At 38.6% G+C, this 27500-nt stretch overlaps 2 protein-coding genes across 2 annotated transcripts in view; one reads left to right on the top strand and one right to left on the bottom strand.

Moving 5' to 3' along the window:
* Positions 1 to 12695, top strand: part of LOC119579477 (protein RCC2-like) — a 24734-nt gene extending 12039 nt beyond the window's left edge. Inside the window, exons 3-6 of the mRNA XM_037927316.1 lie at positions 244 to 494; positions 3939 to 4190; positions 4779 to 5135; positions 7583 to 12695. Coding sequence (XP_037783244.1) covers positions 244 to 494; positions 3939 to 4190; positions 4779 to 5135; positions 7583 to 7753 — 1031 coding nt within the window. The 3' untranslated portion in view covers positions 7754 to 12695. The remainder of the gene's footprint in view (positions 1 to 243; positions 495 to 3938; positions 4191 to 4778; positions 5136 to 7582) is intronic.
* An 8630-nt stretch (positions 12696 to 21325) lies between these two features.
* LOC119579717 (forkhead box protein J3-like) lies at positions 21326 to 26396 on the bottom strand. Its single transcript, XM_037927620.1, has 4 exons — positions 26180 to 26396; positions 23645 to 23768; positions 21955 to 22121; positions 21326 to 21452 (listed from the first exon to the last, which is right to left on the bottom strand). The coding sequence occupies exons 1-4, from the start codon at positions 26353 to 26355 to the stop codon at positions 21326 to 21328; spliced, it is 594 nt and encodes a 197-aa protein (XP_037783548.1). The 5' UTR covers positions 26356 to 26396.
* Positions 26397 to 27500: the final 1104 nt, after the last annotated feature.

The following is a 27500-nucleotide window of genomic DNA, read 5'->3' as shown; positions in this document are numbered from 1 at the left end:
CTTTGGGCTGTCCCATTTTCACCCATCAAAATTCCTACAATATAAGCTGGAAAAGAACACACCACAATATAAGCTGGAAAACAACACACCAAGAATCCCTTTTTTTCACAGGCTGTACAATTCTTTACACATATGATCAAGGCTGTAATAATTATTAACACTTAATCGCCTTTAGTGCAGTCTACAAGTTTTCTCCATACCAGAAGCATTGCTCTTTCCTTACCCTCCAATTTTTCCTTGCAGGTCGCAACGAGAAGGGCCAGCTGGGTGTGGGTGACACAGAAAACAGAACTGGTGTTGTAGCCATGGACACAATGTCAGAGTTCACAGTAGTGTCGGCTGCAGTGGGTCGCAATCACACACTCCTCCTTACTGACCGCGGTAGTGTGTTTGCCTGCGGAGATAATAAATCCGGCCAGTGTGGCACAGGCACCACCACAGCTGTTATACACACTCCCTGCAGGATTGATTTCAAGGAGTCCAAGGTCCAGAAGGTAAAGTGTCCTTTTTGGTTGCTCAGTTATTTTTACATTTTCAGGTCAAGATCTTACTGCACTTTTGTTAACAATGTTATTGTTACTTTGCATTTAGTGTGAATTTCAACTTGGTATCTCATTGAACAAGTGTAAGGTAATATATCGTGATGTATCATTTCTCCTGATGTTACCGTTGCCATAAGTGCATAAAGCTTTTGGAAGGAGATTAACCGAGCATCCTGCTCAGGAAGAGGCTATTCTATTATTTTCTCAGTTAAATGGGGATGGAGCGATACCATCTATGAGCCAGTTCCAGCTCCAGGAAGGATACTATGTGTATGCACAAAACCCATTCCTGTCAGATGGTACCAGCAGCACAGTGTGTGTTATAGAAGATTTAGTTATAAAAAAAAAAAAAAAAAAAAAAAAAAAAAAAAAAAAAAAAATAACACATTGTTGCTTATTGATACCATAATTCCACAGTCTGTATATTATCTGAAGATATATTATAGAGCCAACTTAACAAGAGAATCTGCACAAAACCCATTCCTGTCAGATGTTACCAGCAGCACAGTGTGTTATAGATTTAGGTATTAAAAAAAAAAAAATGGATAACACAATGTTGCTTATTGATACCATAATTCCACAGTCTGTATATTATCTGGAGAGAAAATATTATAGAGCCAACTTAACAAGAGAATCTGTTACCATCTTGTTACAGCAAAACAAAAGACAAATATAGACCACAGAAAATGGCAAAACAGCAAAAAAAAAAAAAAAAAAAAAAAAATGGCTATAGCATTGCAAGGAGGAGGCAAGGAGTCTTCATCCCATGTGTGGGTGTTCAAGTAGGTCTACAAGCCACACCCACAGAGGAGGGAGAGTTGCCGCTCAAGTAAGCATAATGCCCAGATTTTGGTCCTCGCACAAATGGGAGTCACATGTACAGGCGTCATAACATACCACTTGGTCTGCGGGGTGTAGTTGTACATGCGGCAGTACACCAGAGCGTGTGGAGTGGGATGTTCCACTACATGTAGCAGACTCCTGCTCCCAGTGTCCAGACATTACCAAAAATCACCAGAGTTTATGACACTCAGAGATTTCTGATACCTGTCGGCTTTGGGTTAAATTTAAACTCAGTGACACTTTGTGGCATATGTACAAGCTATATCAAGGGTGGGCCAAAGTGGTGAATGGCACCTATCCAGGCAGTGAGACAATGCAGACTACTCCCTAATCATCCTAACACTACAAATTCTTTTCCCTTTTGGGAAAACCTGATGTTAACCATGGTGCAGCTGCAAGTGGGAGGTTTTATGGTTGTAGTGATATTGTGAGGTTATTCACTAATCCTTGTTATATTATGGAAGAATCAAAATTATGTAAATGAACGTTGATTTTAATTTTATTTTATTTATTTCTCCTCCTCCTCCTCCCCCCCCTCCCCCCATCTCTCTCTCTCCTCTCTCCCTCCTCTCCCCCTCCTCTCTCCCTCCTCTCTCCCTCCTCTCTCCCTCCTCTCTCTCTCCTCTCTCTCTCCTCTCTCTCTCTCTCTCTCTCTCTCTCTCTCTCTCTCTCTCTCTGACACCAATGTAACATGTGTCAAGTTCTACTTACAATGTATACTTAATGTGGCCTCGATGGGAAATATAATTATATTCAAGAAAGAAGATTGAAAGTCGGTGTTGGTTTCCAAAGCTTAAACAAATTGTTTTTTTTGCTGCAATCTCCACATGAATGTCATTGTGGACTGTTGTTTTAGCAAATAATTTCCCCTTACCTGTTTACCATTTATGTTAATGAGACGATAGAATACTCAGTCAAATTACAAGGTTTTTAGTGACAGACACTCCACTTTTGCCCATTGCCCAGTCAAGAGAAAAGCAGTTTAAGGCTGCAAAAGATCACAGCTATGTTTAACAGTGAGCAATAAAAATATAGATTGTGAATTAGCTGATTCATATTACATAAAATTAAATGAACTTGGTTGGATCTGGGTGCCTTGCAACATGATGGCATTAGGTTCCTTTACCCATTAGCTCCGGTTGTGTCACGGCAATCAAATCACCAAAAATCTGGGAATAAGGCTAACAGGTTGTTGCTTGTGGTCCAGGCACATGCAAACGTGTGTGTGGTGACAAGACGCTGTGCTTGCTATTTAGAAGGTTATTTACTTTTTTTTTATGCATAACCTTTTTTTTTAAGTCTACAACTCAGTGCAAGAAAAATAACACTATGTAATACTTTTTTTTTTTACATAGTATTCAGTTTTCTATAATACAACCTGCTGCTCACAGCACTGAGACTACGATGCATAGCATGGAAGTGGCATCTTCCAAGGAGGTGGCACCCTTGCAGTCACCACTCACGGATATTACATTCCACACTCATACATCGATGGGAATAATTAAAAATCGCCAAATGATTAAAATAAACCTCCTAAGAGGTTTGTGCACTTGTGGCAAGTCTTTTCCATCACCCTGACCTTCAGTCAAAACATAACGGCAGGTTCACGTCACCTGGCCTACAGCCAGATTTTCCCGTGACAGCATGTTCACGTCACCCGCCCCTTGACCCAGATTTTTTCATGACATTATGATCATGTCACCTGGATCTAACGAGTTAAATGGCCACTCTCCTCTGTGTATGGATCATAGGCCACACATATACTCACACAGTATCAACACTCCTTTGCAGTACTATTAACCCCTTTTTCTGCAGATGCATTTTTGCTGTTTTGCCATTTTCCAGAATCTGTATTTGAAATATACTATATGATATCAAAATATTAATAAATGTTTTTGTTGAGCAGACTCCATATAATCTCGCCGGATAGTTTACTCTCTGTAAAATAACTTTTTTTTTTAATACTAATTGGCTCCTTGCTGGCTGAGCACTTGTGGAGCCATCTATGTGCAAACAAAATTCTCAAAAGAAAATGACAGTAGACAGTGTGATTACCCAGCACCAATGGGTTAAGTTTGTAACCTTGGAAAAAATGGTGTTTTGAAATTTTAAATCCATGGAGAGAGACATGAGCCTCAAATTTTAGAATATTGAATCCTTTGTATATAGAAAATTTAGTTATTTTGGCTACATTTCAAGGTGCAGGGTTTAAAGTAAATTGATAGAATTCACTGTGTATTTCAGTCCTTAAAGTTACATGTGTGGTAGTAGTATTGCAGTGCACAGTTTAGGGAGTGTGGAAAATCAGGAAATGGTTAAGCTACCACTTTATTGTTTTTTAACTTGGTTGTAATTGCTTTATAAATTGATTATCATGTATATTGGTTACAGTTTCACTGTATGAAATTGGAAATTCAGCATCCAACATTCTACATTGACTTGTTTTCTCAAATCAGTTTCCTTGACAGAAAATGTGGTAACACGCCTTGCAGGAATCATCCCAAAATGGCCATATGCTTTGCCTCTTTTCACTTACTATTCAATCTTTTGCAGGTCGCTTGCGGTGCAGAATTCAGCATGATTGTTGACAGGAAAGGCTACTTGTATTCCTTTGGGTTACCAGAGTATGGGCAGTTGGGGCACAACACTGACGGTAAATTCTTTATTACCAGCAACAAGTTATCTTACCAACATGAGCGATCGCCCAGAAGAGTTCCCATCTTTGTGGAACGCAGCAAAGACGGGCATCCCACTCCCGTCACCGATGTCCAGATTGTGGACATTGCATGTGGAAGCAACCACACTGTAAGACCTGTTTTGAGGTGTTTTTGCACATTTTCTTTTTCTTTTTTTATCTAGTGGTATTGTATGCAAGAGCCATAAGAAAAATATTTATATTGACAAGCCTTAATTTTAAATAATTTAGTCTTTGATGCCTCATGAAGAGCAGCTGAAAGTCATTCTTTGAGTATACTTACTCATTGTTTATTAATTATTGCTCTACAAGATTGACTGTTTTAACTGATTCATTAATTTTGTCTGAAGTGGAACAAAAAATTCTTTAAACAGTGGGTCCCAACTTTTTATATTACCTGAAACACCTTTTTCTCAAATCTCTAACACATCTGTGACCACCAACATCACACACTCTCATTACATTTTTAAGTATTTTTAGGCTGAGATAAAATGAGACAAGGCTTAATAGCATATTCTTCACCCCTTGCTGATGGGTACCATGTATGTATATCCATGCTACATGCATCAATATCCTCTGTGACCCCCTGGGGGTTGCAACCTACCTGGTGCTCTAAAACAAATACATACCTCTTACCATTTCAGTACACATATCACAAACAGCAGCATTTCTCAGACACTCATAATCCCACATTCCAGGTTGCCCTTGATGCCAAGAAGAGAGCCTTCTCATGGGGCTTTGGAGGCTATGGTCGGCTGGGCCACGCTGAACCCAAAGACGAGTATATACCCAGGCTGATCAAGTTCTTCGATGGCCACAACCGCGGGGTTGAGAAGGTCTATTGTGGTTCCACCTTCACCATAGCTGTCAGCGTGATGGGCATCTTCCTCTGGGGCCAGACCAAGCGCACTGGGGAGGCTAACATGTACCCTAAGCCCCTGCAAGACCTCTGTGGTTGGGATGTGCGCTCTGTCGGCTGCTCCATCACCTCCATTGTGGTTGCTGCTGATGAGAGTGTCATAGCTTGGGGCCCCTCACCTACCTATGGAGAGCTGGTGAGTGTTCTCTTTTCTAGAATTGATGTTTTGATTAGTGTAAACTGTTTCTTCTTGTTCACTTTTTCCTTACATTTTTTTTTCACTCAGTACTAATCATTGTCACATTTTTCTAGATTTTTGTTTTCTCATCACTTTTCTATTAGTGTAATTCTTTCATATTTTCTTTTCTTTATCATCATGCTTCCCTATTTGGTATTTTTTCTTCTTTTGTTTTATCTCTCTCTCTCTCTCTCTCTCTCTCTCTCTCTCTCTCTCTCTCTCTCTCTCTCTCTCTCTCTCTCTCTCTCTCTCTCTCTCTTTTTTTTTCTCTCTTTTCTCTTCTTCTCTTCTCTTCTCTTCTCTTCTCCTCTTCTCTTCTCTTTTTTTCTCCTTTTTCTCTTCCTTTTCTCTTCCTTTTCTCTTTTTCCTTCTCTTTCTCTTTCTTTCCTTTTTTCTCTCTTTTCTCTTCTCCTCTTCTCTTATCTTCTCTTCTCTTTTTTTTTCTCCCTTTTCTCTTCCTTTTTCTCTTCCCTTTTCTCTTCCTTTCTCTCTTTTTCCTTTTCTCTCTCTCTCTCTCTCTCTCCTCTCTCTCTCTCTTTCCTCTCTCTCTCTTTTTCTTTTCTTTTTTCTTTTCTCTCTTTTTTTTTCCCTTTTTTTTTTTTTCCCTTTTTTTTTTTTTTTTTTTTTTTTTTCTTTTTTTCTCTCCCCTTTTTTCCTTTTTCTTTTTCTCTTCTCTTTTTTTTTTCTTTCCCTTCTTTCCCTTTCTTTTTTTTTCCCCCTTTTTCTCTCTTTTTTCCTCTCTCTCTCTCTCTCTTCTCTTTTCTCTCTCTCTCCCCTCTCTCTTCCTCTCCCTCCTTCTTTCTCTTCTTTCCCTTCCTCTCTCTCTCTCTTTCCCTCTCTCTCTCCTCCCCTCTCTCTCTCTCTCTTTTCCCCTCTCTCTCTCTCTCCTCTCCTTCTCTCTTTCCCTTTCTCTTCTCTCTCTCCTCTTCCCTCTCTTTTCTTTCTCTCTCCCCTTCTCTCTCCCCTTCTCTCTCTCTCTCTCTTCGTCTCCTCTCTCTCTCTCTCTCTCTCTCTCTCCCCCCTTTCCTTTTCTCTCCCTTTCCTTTTCTCTCCCTTTCCCTTTCTCTCTCTTTTCCCTTTCTCTCTCTCTTCCCCTTTCTCTCTCTCTTTCCCCCTTTCTCTCTCTCTTTTCTCTTCTCTCTTCCTCTCTCTCCTTTCTCTCTCCCCTCTCTCTCTTTCTCTCTTTCCCCTCTTTCTCTCTCTTTCCCTTTCCCTTTTCTCCTTCCCTCTCTCTCTCTCTCTTTCCCTCCTCTCTCCTCTTTTCCCTCTCTCTCTCTCCTTTCCCTCTCTCTCTCTCTTTCCTCTCTCTCCTCCTCTCTTTCTCCTTCTTCTCTCTCTTTCTTCTCTCTCCCTTTCTCTTCTCTTCTCTCTCTCTCTCTCTCTTTCCCTTTCTCCCCTCTCTCTCTTTCCCCTTCTCTCTTCTCTTTTTTTTTCCCTTCTCTCTCTCGTCTCTCTCTCTCTCCTCTCTCTCCTCTCTTCTTTCTCTCTCTCTCTCTCTTTTTCTCTTTCTCTTTTTCTCTCTTTCTCTCTCTTTCAGTCTCTCTCTTCCTCTCTCCTTCCCATTCTCTGCCAATTTTCATTCCCCACTTTTCTCTTCCCTTTTTCTCTCTTATCTTCTCCCTCTGTTTTTCCTTTGGTTATCCATCTTCTCCTAAAGTGATTTTTTTCACATGAACATGAAAGGACTTGTTTCCTTTCATTCTTTTTTTTCTTTCCAGTGTCTCTGTCTTTCTAATTTTTTCTTCTCTTTCTCGGTTTCTCTCTTCTCTTTTTGTTCTTTCATTTTCTTATCTCCTCTTCGCTTGCCATCTCAATGCCGTGTGACTTTATTACCTTTTAACCCTTTCCCGACGGGTAGTTTTCATAGTGGCCCAGGCCATGCTGCCGGGGGCATATATCGTCGCCCTAGCATGTGCGACCACTCATGCCAAATACTAGCATCCCTTGCCATTTCTTCATAATACTACGAGCATATGTTGTATTTTCAGTTTTCATTATTTTCTAAAGTCTCTACTTGCCATATTTCCTGATAAATCGAGACTGAAGGATATTTTTGTTGTTATGTAGACTTCATAGTTGATCATTATTCTGTCTATAGTCTGAATAAAATAAGCAGTGTGTGGCATCATGGAGTTGAAATTGTCAGTTTATTGTATGTATGTATGTATGTTTTTTTGCATAATAAAATGAGAAAGTGTTAAAAACGACTTAATCACACTTTCAGTGGCAGAAAAATAATATTTTGCACAATATTTTACACCATGGCATGTACGTACATGCCCCCAGCAGATAGTCCTGCCATGCCATGGCATGTGTGTACATGCCACCCGTCGGCAAAGGGTTAATATTTCTAATCATCATTTACTTTGCCTCTCACTCATTAGTCACTGTCCCTCTGCCCATAGGGTCTTGGCGAGAATGTGAAGTCCAGCACACAGCCCAAGGAGGTGAAGTCCCTGGAGGGTGCCCACGTCAGCCAGGTGTCCTGCGGGATGGGCCACACCATTATGGTGGTGCGGGATGAGACCGATAAGGACAAGGAGATCTTGGAGAAGTTGAAAGAGATTCCCCTTTAAGGAGGAACTGTTTTTGGTCTTTTTTCTATTATTATTATCTTTTGTTTTACATTTTTGTTTTCTTTCTCATTTTAATAATTAGAAAGATACTCCAGAAGGACCACTGTTGCAAACATGTATATACGTACAAGTACGCATATATATCTATATATCAGCCAGGTATCGACCTATTTTGTATTTTGTTTCTTTTGAGATATATGTAGAAAGTATTACAAAGAAAATAATAATGATTTAAAAAAAGACAACAGTGTAAAACACAGTTGTAGGTACAAACATAAAAGGAGAGGCAACATGGCAGTTTTGTAAATGAGGAAGGTAATGAGTTGGCTAAGGGAGAGTGGTGAGAACTGGCCTCAGCTTGTGGTGCCAGTGACTCGACCATTGGCCTGGGAGTCCATCTCTCCCTGGGATGCGGCTTTAAGTCGTTTCAGAACAGTCCCCTGAGTAGTTTTGGGTAGCTAACCCTTCTACCTCATGCTAGGCTGAGGTTTTTACAGTAGAGTTAGGTTGCATTCTGTCATTTACATCTATATATATACATATATTGATAAGGAAGACAGTACCTTGCTATTCCACAGGTGGCTGATGGATTTTATTGCTTTCCATTTACATGCATCATATGTTTTTTCTTATCTTTTTTAATTTTGTCTTGAGCAGGATCTCTTTATTTATTAATTAGTAGGTATTTGTAAGTTTATTTTATTTTTCTGCAAAGTTCAGCATCATTTCTGCGAATCTAAGTGTGTATTTGAGGGGTGTAAGGAACCCAGAGATACTTGGTTTGGTGTTGTGAGATGTGGACTGGGATCTACCCTAGTTCAAACCATGTGGAATAGCCAGAGCAACTTGCGCAGTGACCTGCTTGAAGTTGTCAAAAGTCATTTGTTCGCAGGTAGGAGACGGAATAGGTGCGTCTCGGTTTGCCTTTCCTCCGTTCATTTGTTCTGTTGACAGTGGAAGCCAATAGCTTTGAGATTAGAGCAGAGATTGACAGATAGTTTTTTTTTCTTTTCTTTTTTTATTTTGACTAACATTTATTTGTGTACCATTAAGATATTTCATATTTTTTAAGAATAGTTTTCTTTTCTACATGTAGGTTTTCAATGTCCTCTTTTTTTCTTTTTTTCTTTTTTTTGTGTGTCATTTTGGTCGCAGATCTTCCATTGATTTCCCCATGTTCCTCTTGATCTGTCAAATGCCTTCAGTATTTATGGCTATGAAAGATGAAGCCATTATCAAAAACACAATATTCTGGTCACAAAGATGATATTCCTAATATCCCATGTGGACAGCGAGCAAAACTTTTTCCCCCCCTCACGCATTTCAACATGTCCAATGTAATCTACAGAAAGGGTTTTGAGTCAGTCATGACTCCTGTTCCCTCTCATGAGCATGTCCTTTTTAGACAACTATCTCTACCATTAAACACAAGATGCGTCAGGAGAGGGAAGCTAAAAAATTCTCTTTTTTATGCAACAGCTCGCGTTCTCCTGATGGTGCTTACCTCATTTTTCTTCTCATCTTAACTTCTCTTTTTTTATATATACATATAAATTTTTGTAAAGATTCTGAGATAAAAATAGAAAATAAAAGATACACTGATGCAACTTGGCAATTGTTTAGGGAATAATTAATAGTGAGTAAATACACATCTTTTCTCTTTATAAAATATGCGTCAAGTGGATTTTTGTAGTTTTACACTGGGAAGAGAGGATGGTGGAAGGAGAATCTGGCTGTATTTATCATTGGACCTCTAAGAAAGACACATTCCATGGTTAAAAGATGTTTTACACCTCATCTGATTGAGTGGTAAGCTTTCTGCATTGTAATACCAAGGTTGTGAAAGAATTGAGAAATGATGGAAATTTTTTAAAGATACTAATAGTAATCCCAAAATTTGGAAGTTGCTTTTTCAGCCCTATTTATGCCTAGAAAAGCCACACCAGTCAAATGAGGTTCTTGTCAGCACTGAGTAATTTTCAGTTAAGCAAGAGACTTCCAACTAATAAAAGAAAAATAGTTTTAAGAAAAAAAATCATGCCACTTGGGCAAAAAGCAAGTCTAGCAAGCCACTTGAGCCACTAGCTTAAGCTGCAATGAGGGAATTTTTCCATTTTTTTGGACTCAGGAATGTTGTGCAAATACCTGCTAGTTAAGCCAGAACTTCTTGCGTACCTGACCATTAACACTTAAGTTCTTGACTCATTTTAGAGAGAGAGAATGAGAATTTAAAATAGTATAAAAGACAGAATAATAATGTTCACAATACCATTGATAACCCAACATCCTCCTGACCCAAAAAATTGTCCAAAAGATTACTAACAGTTTCCTTTCACAACAATCAAAGACAACACACACTGCCATGAACCAGCACTACTGGGAGTTTCATTGCATCATGCTCTGTTGATCTAATTGAATCGATGGGAGAGAGAAGCAACACACCAACAAACCTTCCAGCTTTTTCTACCAGTATTACCTACTATATCAAGCATTAAAGTTTTTGTAACCATTTTCCAGAACCTGTTTTCATCACTTGCATATTGTGAAACACCAGAGCTAGTAGTTGACCTGCCAAGCATTTCATCATCATCAGAAAAAAAAAAGAAAGAAGAAAAATATTTTGTTTTTTAACACATGTATTTTAGACTTTATGATTGCCATTGGTAGAGGAGACTGCTCTTTGCATGAAACATCAGCTAGGTGATGTTTGGACAGGGGAGAGATGTACAAATATTACTCGGAACCTTGTTGATCCTGAATAGGGTAGATTATCCAGGCAAGGTTCCTTTTCTACAAGCTTTAGAATGTTGTAAGATACCGTATTCAAAAAGGAGCAACAAAGCAGTAATTGCTGCCATACCTATTATCAAGCCTTTAAGTTTTTATTTCTATTATTTTTATTGTTTTTTTGTTCCCCCACCCCACCCCCAGTCGATCCCTCTGGATAAAACAGCTTTCAGTAATTTGATTAGCATTCTTGACTTTTCACAATGAGACACTAAATGTTTCACATTTTTCTGGTATTTTAGATCTTGTGATAGTCTGTGAGGGCCAAAAATTATACCTGCTCATATATGTAAAGAATGATAAATGTGTAGTAAAGTTTTTAAGTGGTTATGTAGGGATTCTAAACTTTTTCAGAAATGATTGTAATCTTTGAAAAAAATAAGTAATTTATAAAAAAAATCTGCAATCTTTAGCTCTTTAATGATGAGACAGTTTTACAAGAAAAGAATTTTTTTCAAAAAAGGCATGCATACATAGGTATGTTGCTCTGTTACTTGATGTAACTTCTGGTTTTACACACAAGAATTTTCTGAAGGCGACTCTTCAATTTAGCTCAGGACAATGAACCAACAAGAGAGAGTGTGTGCCTCTTTAGTTTAAGCTATTTTCTTTTTTCTTTTTTTCTTTTTTTTTTCTAATAACCAGACAACAGAGCCATCTTTCACAGCAATTCTACTTTCTCTCTTAATTTTTTATTTATTTATTTAACTTTTGTATCGTTTTTTTTTAAGTAGTTCAAAGGCTATACAGAGGTATGTGTATGTATGTGCGCGTGTGTTGGTGTGCACATTGTGTGATTAAAGAGGTAAGCTTAAATGTGACCAATTTTCTTGTCTGTAGGCATACTATGTTGAAGGAATGCTGGTTTACATAACTGTGTTTGAATTAGAACATTTAACATTATTGAACCTATTTTTGAACGGGTATGTGAGGCTTAATAACTTAATAAATAAATAAATAAAAAATGACGCAGTAAAAAAAAAACAAAAAAACTGTAGTATAGTTTAAACAGCTTTGTGAACAAATAGAATATTAACTCTTTGTCATAATTTTACAGGGTTGACCAAACAGTCTTCAGTGTATGGCTAGGCTTTTTAAGGGGTTGAGCAAATAGCATTGCTCTGAGCTAGATCACTCTGGAATGTTCTAGAAGATATGTACTGGTGAGAGGTCCCATCCTAAACCTTCTTCAGAGGACTTCCATCATTGTCTTGTTACATCCACTTTGGTATAACTCATGCAACCTAGTTTAAAGGAATGAAAATTACTAAATATAAAAAAAAAGAAAAAAAAATCCAAAAAAAGGTAATAATCCTCAATGATACACATGTCTGGAAGACATATTGTGTTCCCAGCAATATATATATATTGTTCCAGTGACCTCAAAATAATTTCTGCCTTAATTTGGATTTTTCTGGTGATTTTTCAAAGCTAAAGCATACCTTGGCATTTTGTATTTTCCTTTTTTTTTTTTTTTTTTTTTTTATTTAGAGAGAAGTTAACTTACCTTTTTATGTTCAATTAGAGGAAAAACAAGTTTGGTTAAGAGAAGAGATTACACAAAGTGGTAAACATTCCACGCACACAAAAAAATTATAATTACCTTTTTTTCTAATTCTAATTAACAGGATTTGATCTCTACAAGAAGGACGATTCTCATTTCAATTGTGTTTGTTCATTTGTGTAATGACATGACATGAAGTATGAACTCATTCATTTCTAGTTAGAGCTAAGAGCAGATTTAGCGCATAACTAGTCTAGGTTTAGGTTTAACTGTATAGAATGTGCATGTACAATTTTTATTAGCCATTTCTTGAAGATATTAGAGTAGTAAGATCAGTTTTTACAGCCTGTTTATTTTTATACCATGTACGGTGCAACTCACGGACACTCCATCAGTATTACAGGAATGATTTTTGGCATTGTATCAAACTGTATATTTTTGCAGTACCTCATGTTCAGAGTTAATTAAATTATGGGCAGGTTTTGCACCAAATTATTAAATTTGTATCTATTAGACTTAGTGTATTAATGGTTTAAGATACTCATTTTTTGTCTTTTTTTAAGAGTCATGTTAAAATAAACTTAATATTATTGGAATATGGCTATTGCCAACATAATAAAGTTGGGGCTGCATAAGCATCATAATCTTGAATGTTTGTCTCATTTACCCAATGTGTAAAAAAAAAAAATATTGATGTTTATTGGTCTCTTTTCTCTTCTGCTCTTTTGTCATATTTGTGCTTTAAAAAAAAAAAAATCCTACTGCTTTATTAATTTTTTTTTTCTTTTCCTAAGTAGATCTGGCATAGGAACAGATCAGTGCTTAAAAAAAAAAAAGTGTATGCCTTGTTTCACGTACAAAAATGTGTAATAACTGGCATTTCATTAGATAATTCAGTGATTAATAAACGAACCTGAAAGAAATCAGACTTCTTAGAGAGATAAATGATCTTTTATTTTCTATTTAACTGTTAGCAATTGCAAATCGGGTAAGAAAAATACATCACTAACCAGTTGAAGAAGCAGTTCTAAGAAAGGCTGTGTGACCCTAAAGTCCAAAAGTTGTAGTAAAAAGTATGAAGTGTATAACCCTTGCACAATAGCCTAAATACAGTGTATGATTTTAAATGCTTATTAATCATTCGACAAGGTCATTATTTCAGAGCATACAAGCTTCTTATGTTAAGGTATGGGATGCATTCTATACATCTGCTGGATCAAGAGATAGTGCAAAGAAATTGGGTAGAAAAACAACCTTTCAATCATGATATTGTATATTGAGAACAAGGCACACGACATTAGGCACATGAGTCTGGTAAACCTTACAAGTCATCATACTGTAATACCTAGTGAGCTTCCTGTAATGAGGCAGGATGCAGATGAGGGGAAAGAGGGGTGGAAGGGGATAAAGACTCCTCTTTATTTTAGAAGTATATTTAAGAAAGTAAGATAGGAGTCCACTGTCAAATAAATACAGTTTTCAAGAATAAAAGACTTCTTTGTTTTAGAAGTCTACTTCAAAAAAAAAGCCAGGAAAAGGTAAGACATTCATATTCCAAGGTTGTTTATGTTTATCTCCATTGCGAATACTTACAGATTCTGTTAAGGCACCAGATGAGTTTAAGACTAGAACTTGACAACTACAACGTGTCTCATTGATCATTTTCTTCAAGAGAAATTTACAACTGTCCAAGAGAGGTCATGCAAGTAAATCATTTAATGCAGTCACTTGCTCATTTTCTTCAGACCTTCATTTGAGACGGTAAAAGTCACTGTAATGCACATTTTGCACTGCTTAGTCCACTGTTAAAACACATTTTCAGATTTCCTTATCAATACGAGCAAAGGAAGTTGTGAGAATTTGAGGGGAAAGGAGTAACGAAATGGTATGATGATGATATTGATAATAATTGTTCTGGGTAAAAAGAAAAACAAACTAATTCTATTATGGGAGCTAAAGGCAGTTTGCTTATAAATATATATATTTTTTAAGGAAAAAAATATATAGGTAATAGCAGATAAAGAAAGAACTGATATTTCTATTAATGCACATAGTAATCATTTGAGTATCTACATAAATAGGTGTTAATAACTGTAATATAAAAATGACAAATGATAATGAAAATAACAGACAATACTACTACTAACAATAATTAAACAAACGCATTGGCACATACAAATTACACTGATGATTGTGATAATCACTGAAGCAATGTTTTCTGTACGAAATGATCAAAATAGAATGGGAACAATAAAAATGAAGGCCGTCTTGGAGGGAAAAATAGTCAGGGTCACTTTTTTATAATGCAAAATCAATTACATCACAATACTGTATGTAAATCGTGTCATCACCATTGGGTTTAAATTCTGCAGGCATCAAAAGTCATGTGGGTGTTTGAGCAACTTCTGTCAAAATCGTGGGTGTACGTGATACATTTTACTTTTTTAAACGTTCTCACTGTCTTTGTGGAAACGTTACGTGTTGCTTTTGGAAAACATGTTACAAGAAAATGCAAAAGACTAACAACGGCCTATTTTCAAAAATCGTTACAAAGCACTGTCGTTTATAATTTTATCCTTCATCGCCTTATTGGAGTAGAGGGAGAAGTTTGAAGAAAATGGAAATGATGAAAGGAATAGAAGAGAGAGAAGATAAAGGCGATATTTTTTTTTTTTTTTTTATCATGAGGATATACATCAATTTCCTTACTTCTTCGCCTTCCTCCTTTTTCTAGTGTATCTTTTTCTTTCTCTTCTTTCTTTTCATTGACAAGGGTCAGTAGTGCAGTTTATCGCCATTTATAGTCGTTGAATCATAGAGAGAAGTCTTCCCTTACACTGAAGCACTGACCCTTTCTGTCTGCAGGCAGGGGCGTAACAGGAGGCTAGGAAAGGCAACGGGACTGTGAAAGAGAAGTGTTAGATTCCCAGAGCTTTAAAAGAGAGTGGGTCTTTAGCACGCTACTGTCTGCAGGCATTGTATTCTGTGGTTAGACTTCTTTGGGATGACTCCGAAAAGCAGAAAAAATGGGAATTCAGGTTTCTTGGAGCTCGTTGGGTTTTAAAGTGACAAGTAAAAAAAAAAAGCACAAAGTGCCTCTTTTAAGTTTGCTTTCACTTAACATGATTCTCCAAGTCTATGCCAAATTTTCCCTGCATTTGCAAATACTGAACAATAAGTAATACCTCTATTTGTATTCGCTAATGTAATTTCGATCTGTCTTGACAGAACATGATTTACCAGAGTTCCCCCTCAACCTCCACGTGATGTGTCACGTCACTAAATAAAATGTGTCGTCACACGCTTACTTTTATTTCTATAAAGAATTGCGGCGTCTCATAACAGCGATTGTGGTGGATGAGTGTGAACTGCTCGCTATCCATAATACATTTTGAACACGCGTGAAAACTAGTTTATTCCTTTGTTGAATACACAGAGAAACACAATGTTTGGGCCACATGCTACTACACCTAAACACAAGTAATACTGTTGTGAACCCCAACTACGAATGGTGACGTCATCGGTGGAGTGGAGGAAACACCAAAGGCGTTCAATCATAATTTTTTTTTTCGAACCGCAAAATCAGGTAGCTCGAGACAATCGTTTCGATTGTTTGCCACGATAAGACATGTTAACTGTTGACTCACCTTGATTTTGAGTCATTGAAACAGGATCCATCATCACTGAGAGTCTGATATTACAGACAAAGGGATATCAGGCACACGACAAGACTTAATTAAGAATCCTCTTCGGTTTAAGAACGAAACAGCAGCATCTTTTTCTTATGGATGTCTTCAGAATACAAAGACTTCCTCCCAAGTTTCTCTTCATGATTTGCCGAACTATACAAAACGACTAATTACAGTATAAATCAACACGCTTATTGCAAAGTGCTTTATGCCAACTTTTATATAAATATATAACTTTCGTGATTTCTTATATGAACACATTACTTGTTTAAAACATCCCATCGGTATATACAGGTGGAAAATATATACAGTAGAAAATTATACTATTGCTAATCGCTAAATGCATATAGCGTATTACGATGAATTTGGTTTATGTCTGACTGAAATATTTATAACCGAGCTAAAATATGATTTACTCTCAGCATTGCTGAATTGGCTCTCAAAGTAATCATTGATGATTATTATGCACTTTCAAAAGTTTTGTATGTACAAAATCAGTCGCTTTGTTCGCACTGATGCAGTTATTAAGTAATTCTGCCCCGTCATTTCCATCATATACATACACATATATACAGTACGTGTGTGTGTGTGTGTGTGTGTGTGTGCATATATATATATATATATATATATATATATATATATATATATATATATATATATATATATATATATATATATATATATATATATATATATATATATATATATATACATGTATGCATATGTATATATATATATACATAATATACATATATACGTGAGTGTGTGTGTGTGTGTGTGTGTGTGTATGTTTATATATATATATATATATATATATATATATATATATATATATATATATATATATATATACATATGTATGTATGCATGTATGTATGCATTACGTCTGTAGGTAGGCTTGCCCCGGTCAGACGCGCTACAGCAGTTTGTCCCAGTTGAAGTCGTCGGTGATCTCCTCGTCGTCGGAGTGGACGCCCGAGCCCGTGATGAGGCCCACCTGGATGGCCTCCATGTCCTCCGCCAGGCCCCGCACCAGTGCCCCCTCCAGCCCGTCGTCGTCCGCGGGGCCCTCCGCCTCGAGCGACGCCCTCGACTGGCCCGGGGGCGTGAGGGGCGCCAGGAGCCGCGCCAGGGGCTCCGAGAGCGTCCGGGGGCTCAGCGGGGCGGGCTCTCTCCTCATGATGGTGACGGTGCCGCCCGAGCCGTGGCCGGCGGCGCTCACCGACTCGCTGATGGTGGACACGGGCGGGGCGTCGCGCTCCCCGCACTCCTCCTGCACACCCAGGTTGAAGCTGCCGTCCAGGGAGAGCTCGGCGGGGCTGCTCACCTGCTGCGGCGAGCGGAGGACGTCGTCGGGCGGCACGGCGTTCGACACCAGCAGCGGGTCCGCCACGAGCGTCTCGATGGTCTCTCCGGACGTAGGCGGCAGCGGGACGGGGCCGGGGTCCAGGGCGACGCCGCGCAGGCCGTTGACGGCGCCGTTGACGGGCGTGGCGTGCGGCGCGCAGGGCTGGCCCACGCAGCTCGCGGGCGTGGCCGAGTTGGCCGTCGTGGTGAGGAAGTCAGCGTACTCCCGCAGGAGCTCCGGCGTGAGGTTGTTGAGCAGGTTGAGGTCGCAGTCCTTCATGGTGATGCCGTCCACGGGGTCCCGCCACAGCACGTCGCCGTCGCCCGCGCCCACGACGCCCGTGCTCGCCCCGGTCACGTTCACGGCCGCCGCAGCGCCGGGTCGCCCGTCCAGCACCAGCCCTGGCGAGACATTTCCATATTAGGAGGCTTTCCTTCGTACTTTCTGCCCTTTTGATTTCTAGGTTTCTTACACTCATAGTTTACACTTTAGTTATGTCTTTATCCCCACTCCTTCCCTCTCTTCTCCCTCCCTTGCTCTCTCCCTCCATCTCCCCTCTCTCTCTCCTCCCTCCTTCCTTCCCTCTCTTCCCCCTGCCCCCGTCCTCACCTTCAGTTCCCGGAGTCCAGATCTGCGACTGCGGCCACGGGTCGAGCGAGTTGTTCCAAGGGCTGATCAGCGCCGTGTTGCTCCTGCGATGCAGGTCGCCGCCCCCGGGACCCGCCGCCGCTGCCGCCGCCGCTGCCATCGCCGCCGCCGCCGCCGTCGACACACTCACCGACGACGCGGGTACGGAAGCTGCTTTTCCTCCCAACGTCAAGGAGTCGTTGCTGTTGCTGTTGCTGTTGCAGAACGTCAGGTACGGGTTGAACTACGAGAGAGAGGAAAAAAAAATGCATGTGAAATATATACGTCGAAATGAGAAGGAAAAAGTTATTTCAACTTTGTTTTTTTGCCTTTGCTCATGGTATCCTTTATGCATTTCATAATGACAAACCAACAAGTATAGAAAATAAAAGACTAGCTTACATAGGTAAATATTCTCCCCTTCAACATGAGAGAATATCAAAATTCACCCTTACCCTTACACCCCCCCCCCCAGACTCACCCTATGATACGACTGCTTCCCCTTCCCCCCTCCCCCGCCCCCCGCCCAGGGCACGACTGCTTCCCCCCTCCCCCTCCAGACTCACCCTAGGACACGACTGCTTCCTCTTCTTACTGAGACTCTCCTCGGCCGTGTAGGAGGCGTCGATGGCCCAGTAGGAGCCTTTGCCCGGGTCGTCCTTCGTTCGGGGAACCTTCTTGAAGCACTTGTTCAGGGAGAGGTTGTGGCGCACCGAGTTCTGCAAGGGAGGAGGGTGGGTTCGTCAGGATGGGTTCTGTGGAGTGGGTTCTGTGGTGTGAGACCTTTTTGAGTGGGCTCTGTGGTGTGGGTTCGTCAGGTTGGGCTGTATGGAGTGGATTCTGTGCTGTGGGACCTTTTTGAGTGGGTTCGTTAGGTTGAGTTGTATGGAGTGGGTTCTGTGGTGTAGTTTTCTTTAGGGCTGGTTCTGTAGAGTGAGTTCTTTCGGGTGGGGTTCTACTTAGTGGGTTCCCTTTGGTAGGTTCTGTGTTGTGGGTTGTTTAGGGTGGGTTCTATGGAGTGGGTTCTGAGTTGTGGGTTCTATGGAGTTTGTTCTGTTTTGCGGGATCTGTTGCGTGGGTCCTATGTATTGGGTTCTGTGTAGCGTGTGGGATAATTAGGTTTAGGTTCCTAAGGGTGGTTTCTATGTTTCTGTGCAGTGGGATCTTATGAGTAGATTCATGAAGGTGGGTTCTGTGGAATGCGTTCTGTGAACCGACCTCGTTTTGGGCGGGTTCTAAATAACTTTACTTTATCCTATATTTATTTATTATTATTTTTTTTTTTATCTTATTATTATTATTTTTTTTTTGCGTGTGTGTGTGTGCCGATACGCATGTGTAGGATATATAATAGTCACGGAAAACACGTAGTTCGCGTGGAAAATAACAGCTGTGCAGATGCCTCCCACCGCTGACTGAACACCTGTTGACTTTCGCGAACACAGCCTTTGCTAAGTCCAGGTTGCCCTTTGCGAAGGACAGCTGTAACTTTTTTTTTTCTTTTTTTTTTTTTTTTTTTTTACGGTAGGTTCATGTCTGAGCGGCCGTGGTCACAGCATGATACTTAACTGTAGTTTTCATGTTGTGATGCTCTTGGAGTGAGTACGTGGTAGGGTCCCCAGTTCCTTTCCACGGAGAGTGCCGGTAAGGATAAGTCCGATATGCGAAGCTTAGCCTCGCCCGGGCTATGCCATGAGGGGAGCCCGGCCTGTGTCGACTAATGCCGACTCGCTCACGTGTGTCAGCTGGTGCTGACTCGGCTGAACTAGTCCTTACCCGCCGTGGTGCCCAGCCACAGCAGTACCCTCCAGGCGACAGTTGCAACTTCTCGCGCCAGGGCGGGGCGCGAACCGCCGACCCCTCGGGTGAGAGGCCGACGCGTTACCACTGTACTAGCCCAGAGGCTAGAGTGCCGGTGTTACCTTTTTTTTTTTTTTTTTTTTTTTTTTTTAGGTAATCATTCTCTCTATTTATCCGGGCTTGGGACCAGCACTTGACTTGGGCTGGCTTGGCCACCCAGTGGCTAGGTAGGCAATCAAGGTGAAGTTCCTTGCCCAAGGGAACAACGCGGCGGTCGGTGACTCGAACCCCGGAATTTCATAGTAGAGGTAGATTAGATGAAATAAATGAGAGAGAGAGAGAGTAATGTTCGAGATAACAGAGATGAAATGAAATAAAAATTAAATAAAATTGATGAAGTAATATAAAATGAGATCGATGAAATGAAATTAAATAAATTGGATGAAATAAAATAAAATGAAATAAAATAAAATGAAATGGATGAAATAGAATGAATAGGATAAATAAACAAATAAAATAAGAGAAAGTCTATAAAATACGAATAGATAAATAATATAAAATATAAAAATATAACAAATAAAATTAAAATACAAATAAAACAAATAAAATCAAAATAGCATAAATAAGAGCAAACTAGATCAGATAAATGTTCAAAATAAGATAAGTTTTCAAAATAAGATATAATTTCAAGATAAGATGAATTTTCAAAATTAAAAAAATGCAAAAGATAAGTTTTCAAAATAAGATAAGTTTTCAAAATAAGATAAGTTTTCAAAATAAGATAAATTTTCAAAATAAGATAAGTTTTCAAAATAAGATAAATTTTCAAAATAAGATAAGTTTTCAAAATAAGATAAGTTTTCAAAATAAGATAAGTTTTCAAAATAAGATAAGTTTTCAAAATAAGATAATTTTCAAAATAAGATAAGTTTTCAAAATAAGATAAGTTTTCAAAATAAGATAAGTTTTCAAAATAAGATAAGTTTTCAAAATAAGATAAGTTTTCAAAATAAGATACATTAGAGCTGAGATAACTGTACGCCATAGTGAGGGATGCCACATATAAACTCTATACGTCAAAACTTCATTGATTAACTAAAGCGTTCCAGTGGATATTCAAAAAAGGATAGTATTATTATCATACTGTATATTGTCCATTGCTAACATTAGACTATACTGGTATATGAATAGATATTTCTTTCATAACAAAAAAGAAAAGAAAAAATGGTGCACAGGAAGTGAATCTTTGCTTTTCTACATAAAACTGACTTTCCTTTCAGTACATACTCCACGTCTACAGCAATATACCCCAATTAAAGAAAGAAAAAAAAAACAGAAATTGTGAAGGATTTATGGTGTTATAGCGATGGTTTCATTATATCTTGATAGTGTGAGTATGTGGTGTGCGTATAAGGCCGCTTTCACACCAAGGTGGCATGTGGCAAGTGGCAGGTGGCAAATGACACGTGGCACAGGGATCTTAAGCCGCTTTCACACCAAGGTGGCACCTCGCACGTTGTATGCTACGTGCCATGCCACTTGAAGCCGAACATGCGGAAACATATGAAACCATTCACACAGAAGCGGCGTGGTATATCGCATTTGTAACATGCAACCTGCGTGCCACGCCAAGATCGTCACAAGATTATTTAGGACTTAGGACAACAATAGCATCGTCATCCTCCGATGTTGCCAGCGTGTGAACCTAGCGACAAGCGCTACGTGTAACCTTGGTCTGAGGCCGGTTTCGCACCAAGGCGGCACAACGCACGTGGCACGTGGCACGTGGCGCGAATCACTCGATCCACAAGATGGCATCATCGGAAATTGATGATGCTATTGTTGTCCAAAGTTCTAAATAATCTTGTGACAACTATCTTACTGTCACTTGGAGGAATAAAGTGAATGACTTTGGGGCAGAGTGTGAGGCAGACCCTCAAAATACTTGGGAGGAAAAATATTTTGATAATTCTACCACAGAGAGTACTTTATTGTGCTGAGGTGATGTATCATACAAACATTTGTGTTTCCCCACAGTTTGCACAAATGTTAGGTTGATAAATTCATTGCCTAGAAGCAGCATTTTTATGCACGGGAGCACGCACACATCGCTTTGTTTCCTCCTGCAAGGTCGCGCATGGTTACCCTCTCGACTAAAGTCTCTCTCAAATGTGTTTGGCGGAATCTTTCTAGACACTTTAAAACTGCTCTGAGTATGCCATACATACAAACGTTTTCCTTTTTATGCCGTATGTTATATTACTTATTTTTTTATATATTAACTTTGCCAATAATAACTTTGGATATAAAAGCTCCATTAAAATCTGACATCACCCTCGGAGGTGGCAAGTCGAAAAAAAAAAAAAAGTAAGTCCAATAATGACGTGGCACGCAGGCCGCACGTGGCAAATGCGACGTGCCACGCATTGTGTGAAAGGTTTCATACGTTTCCGTGCGTTCGTTTTCAAGTGGCGTGCCATATGCAACGTGCCACCTAGGTGTGAAAACGGCCTGAGGCGTACGAGTGTGTCCTTCGTCTTCAGCCACGTCAACCATCGTCGGTGGTTGCCATTCTAAGGTTTGCCATTCTACTCCGAGCTCTACACCCGAACACTTTGTCAAGTACGTTAATTTTCATCTCGAATGTGTCATATATATTCAGTGATTGCTGAATTCCGTGAAATATGAAATAAATACGGTAAAGTGAATTGTGAACTGCTGTGGGAAATTCCCTGAGGAAAATACCTGCAAATTTACCCTGTTTAACTTGTGAAATATTCACTACAGCCTCCATTTGTCACGAGCATACCGCTATTGATAGCTGCAGCCCCTCCATCAGTGGCTACCCTGGATTTCCAGCGTGTGCCGACTCAATGGCGATTGTGTTGTTTTTATTTATTTATAAATATTGAAATTTTACAGATTCTGAAGAATATAATTATGAGAATGAAATATTGTGTTTGTTATACCCCGAGGTAAACTATATCCCAAAGTATACCATATAAAAGAACCAAAAATTAATGCAAACAATCAAACGCAGAAATCAACAATTAAGAAGATTTTTATATATATATATATAATACCTTAGCCAGTCGCAACGTCCGTTCCACGTGGGTTATACAAATCTAAAACAACCGTAACATGATCGCAGGTGTTATATCAGCTGATTGCACATAGCTTTTGGTTGTATCTGTCACAGCTGTGAAGAAATGAACTCAATAGCACAGTATCGTGTTCATAACCCCGTGGTTTTGTACGTTCGTGTTTGAGAGAGAGAGAGGAGGGGGGGAGATCATGTTTGGGAGAGAGAGAGAAAGAGAAAGAGAGAGAGAGAGAGAGAGAGAGAGAGAGAGAGAGAGAGAGAGAGAGAGAGAGAGAGAGAGAGTTTATGTTTGAGAGAGAGAAAGAGAGAAAAAGAGATGGATATACTGATAGTGAGAGAGAAAAAGAGGAAGAAAGAAAGAAAGAAAGAGAGAGACAAAAAAAAATATTCACAGCTCAATAAGTATCTCGACTCGCCACTTCCTCCTCTCGACACTCTTTGAAAGAAAAATGCTAACAAAATTTGAAAACTAAAATAATAATAATAATGATGATGATGATGATGATGATGATGATGATGATGATGATGATGATGATGATGATGATGATGATGATGATGATGATGATGATGATATAATAATAATAAAATAGAAATACCACACCATCCCAGCACCTTTACAAAAAAAAAAAAAATAATAATAATAAAATAATAATGATGAAGATGATGATGATAATGACAGTAAAATATTGATAATAATAATGGTTATGATAAGAACAACAATAACAATAATAATATTATTATTGATAATAATAATAATAACAGAAATAATAATAATAATAACAGAAATAATAATAATAATAACAATAAAGATAACAGTAATGAAAAATATGATAACTCTAATAACAATAATAAAAGCACTAATAACAACAACATCGACGACCGCAACACAAAAAAACAAAAACAAAAACAACAAAAAACACCAACGCAAACGAAAACAACAACAAAATAACACCACCGCCACCACCAACAACAACAACAACAAACAACAACAAACAACAACAACAAAGACAACAACAAGGACAGCGCCACTTGCCTTCCAGCCTGCCGACGCCTGGCGATAGTAAGGGAAGTTGTCAATAATCCACTGATAGATTTCCGCCAGGGTCATCTTCCGCTTCGAACTGCTGTTAATGGCGAGGGTGATCAGGTTGGCGTAACTGCGGGAGGAAGGGAGAGACAGCAGGGTGAGTAGGGTGATAAGGGTGGAAGGGAGAGGGAAGTGGAAGAAAGAAAGAAAGAAAGAAAGAGAAAAGAAAAGAAAGAGAGAAAGGGATAGGGAGAAAGGGGGGAGGACTATAAGGTAGGGAGAAATGGATAGAATAGAAGGGGAAAAGGGATAGTGAAGGAAGGAGGGAGGGAGAAAGGGTGATTAAGGGGTTAGGGTGGAGGAGTGGAGGGGGAAGGAGAGGAGGGGGAAGGGTAGGGAGAAAGAGGGAGGGAGAAAAGGATGCTTAGAGAGATTCGGAGGGGGGGGGGAGGAGAAGAGGAAGTAGGGAGAAAGGGAAAAGGAGGGAGACAATAAGTGTAAAAGGGTGAGGCTATAGAAGGGTGCAAGGAGATAGGATGAAAGGGTGAAAGAGGGAGGAAGTAGGATGAAAAGATGAAAGTGGGAGATAGGTGAGAAAAAGGGATAGGACAGAAGACTGAAGGTGTTGGAAAATAGGATGAGAAAGGGAGAAGAGAAAAGAGATAGATAAGGAAAAAAAATATGAAGATGGAAGACAGGATGAGGGGAATAGAGAGGACAGATTGGAAGGGGTAAAATATGATAAAAGGGGAGGTGGAAGAGACGAATAAATAGAGTGGAAAGAGATTAACGGGTTAACGGTATTTCAGGAGAAAGAAAGTGGAGAGGAATATGAATATAAAAGGATAAAATGGAAGCAAATAGGAAAGAGGGAGAGAAAAAGAGAAAGGGAGAGAGAAAGAAAGAAAGAAAGAGACAGATGACGCAAAAATGAAATAAAAACTGCAAAATATGGAGAATGAGAGTGAGATCTTAAAAAGATACAAAAAAAAGAAAAAGAAGAAAAGCAACTGGAGAAAATAAGTAAAAAAAAAAAAAAAAGAAAAAAAAATGAAAGAAATAAGAATAGTAACAAGAAAGAAAAAAAAACGTAGAAGAAAGTAAGGAAAACAAAGAAAAAGAAAAAGAAGATATAAACAATGAAAAAGAAATTAACCAAAAAAAAAAAAAAAAATACAAAAAATAAAATAAATAAATAAAAAATAAAAGAAATAAAAAAAAAATAATAAATGATAGAAAAAAAAAAATAATAAATATATGAAAATATAATAAAAGAAAAAATATAATAAGAGAAATACAATAGAGAATAAAAAAAACAAAAAGAGAAGAAAGAGAGACAAATTTGAAAAAAACAAAAAAAAAGAATGAAAAAGAGACAAGAGAAACAAATAAAGAGAGAAATGAGACAAAGTAATGAAACAAAGAAAACAAAGAAAAGGAAATAGAAAGAGAGAAATCAAGAGAACAAAGAAACAAAGAAAGGAAGAGAAGAAATTTGAACAAAGAAAAAAAGAAGGAAAAGAAAGACAAATTTGGAGAACAAAGAAACAAAGAAGAAGGAAAAGAGAAAGAACTTTGAAGAACAAAGAAAAGGAAGAGAGAGAACTTTGGAGAACAAAGAAAAGGAAGAGAGAGAAATTTGGAGAACAAAGAACAAAGAAAAGGAAGAGAGAGAAATTTGGAGAACAAAAACAAGAAAAGGAAGAAAGAGAAATTTTGATAACAAAGAAACAAAACAAAAAAGAAAGATGTCAATTTGGAGAAAGAGACACACAAAGACAAACAAAATAAACAAATAAACAAACGCAGAGAGATACATAGAGAACAACAAACAAAGAAAGCAAAGAAACTACTTCATGAAATCGACTTAAAAAAAAAAAAAAACGGATTTAAATACAACTTTTATCACAGTTCTTTTTGTCGAAACTTAAATTCGCTTTAGATAAAATTAACTTGTAATGCTTGTAACGATAAAGCTTATCATGTAAAGCAAATATTCCGGTAATGAGAAAAATGTCTAGACTGATTAATTATTAATTAGCAAACGAATATAGAACACACGAACATGTAGACACAAACGCACACACACTCACACACACCTAAAAAAAACCATACACGTACATAGAGAAAGAGAAAGTAATAGTGGTAGATAAATAGACATAGATAAATCGAGGGGAGAGATATAGGAATAAAGAGACGGAGGAAGAAGGGAATAGAGAGAAAAGAGAGAGAGGAGGTAAGGGGTAAAATGGGGTAGAGAGAAAATAAAATAGAGAGAGAAAGACAGACAGACAGAGAGTCCCAGTCATGAAAGGGAAATGAAAACAGATATTTACTCTTTTTTATATATTCTTTATATAATAATATGAAATAATACTATAATGCTAAATAATAATAAAGTTATAATTAATACAATATAATACAAAATGTAATAATATTAAAAAAAATAGTAAGATAGATAGATGGATGGATAGGTAGATAAATAGATAGATAAAAATAAAAAACTGTCCCAAACTGCCCAGAGAAATAATCCAATTATACCTATACGGAGGTTTGCTATTAGTGGGCGGCGAGGGCGGGGTGGAAGAGTCAGCCTGCACGAGTTCTGGAGGATCATTCACGCCCTCGAGCCAGATCCCGCCCGCGCTCAGAGCACCGCGGGCGTTGAGGCGAGGAAGCCAGTCCATCGCTGTCAAACTCCGGTTCAATTCCGCCATGATTCCTGGTGAGGTTGGTAGCCCTGACGATACGATTCTGAAAAAAAAAAATCCATAGTAAATTACCTCCGTTTTTTTCTATGAATGAATGTGTTACTATAAGTTTAAAGACTTTATTCCCTCTTTCAAACATAAAGGTAGCGTCGACGTTGTGATTCAGGTTATATACGTGAAACCATGACCATTACAAGAACATTAATGTAAAGGTATCCGGACCCTCTCTCTGTGTAGTACGAACACCAAGGTCAGAGGATCAAATACCCTTTCGATCTGCATTCGATGCTTTTCCGGGAATCACTTGTTTGTTGTGAAAACTCATCGACTGTTGAAGGGTTCTTCCTTGAAACTGTTTAGACCTAAGCTTTATATGTCAACACTGATAATGTAAGTATATCAAGATGGGAAAAAAAGTAACCAACGATAAGTCAACAGTAAATGCATATACTTAAGATTATCACTTTGGATATTTCTGCATTTATGACTGTAAAAGAGAGAGACAAGATAATATCATACTGGACAAGTCACATCTCGTGTAGTATGTGTAAAATCTATAACCATTTTCTCTGTGCCCAGATTTTGCACCGCTGCGAAATTTACTTCCCATGTGTGTATCTGCTTGTGTGAGTGTGTACATGTGTGTATCTGCTTGTGTGAGTGTGTACATGTGTGTTTATGTATATGTGTATGTATGTATGTATGTATATATGAGTGTGTGTGCAAGTTCTTCCAACTCATTTCTCAAGAACCACAATTTCCTTTATCTTGAGACCAATCCATGAAAAATAAAGTCAAAATCGACCTTTCAATCGACCCCCTTTTCCGAGAGCAGCCTTTGTGTTTATTTATCTTCCTTCTTAAATCATTTCCCAGTTTAACCTCCAACATGAAATCTATCTCAGGGTCCATCTTTAATCCGTTCGCGAGAAAAGGGAGGATTGTGATGACTCATGGTGACTCATTCATGTTTTCGGATAGAAGGGATAACGGATGGAAGGAAGAGAGATAGATAGGTAAAGAGATAGATAGATAGGTAGGTAGAGAGATAAGTAGGTAGGTAGGTAGGTAGGCAAATAGATAGATAGGTAGACAGATAGAAAGATAGGTGGATAGATAGATTAATAAATGGAGGGGGGGGGGGGAACGGA

Source organism: Penaeus monodon, chromosome 12, assembly GCF_015228065.2.
Source record: "Penaeus monodon isolate SGIC_2016 chromosome 12, NSTDA_Pmon_1, whole genome shotgun sequence".
NCBI lineage: Eukaryota > Metazoa > Arthropoda > Malacostraca > Decapoda > Penaeidae > Penaeus > Penaeus monodon.
This window is presented reverse-complemented; position numbering and strand designations above follow the sequence as displayed.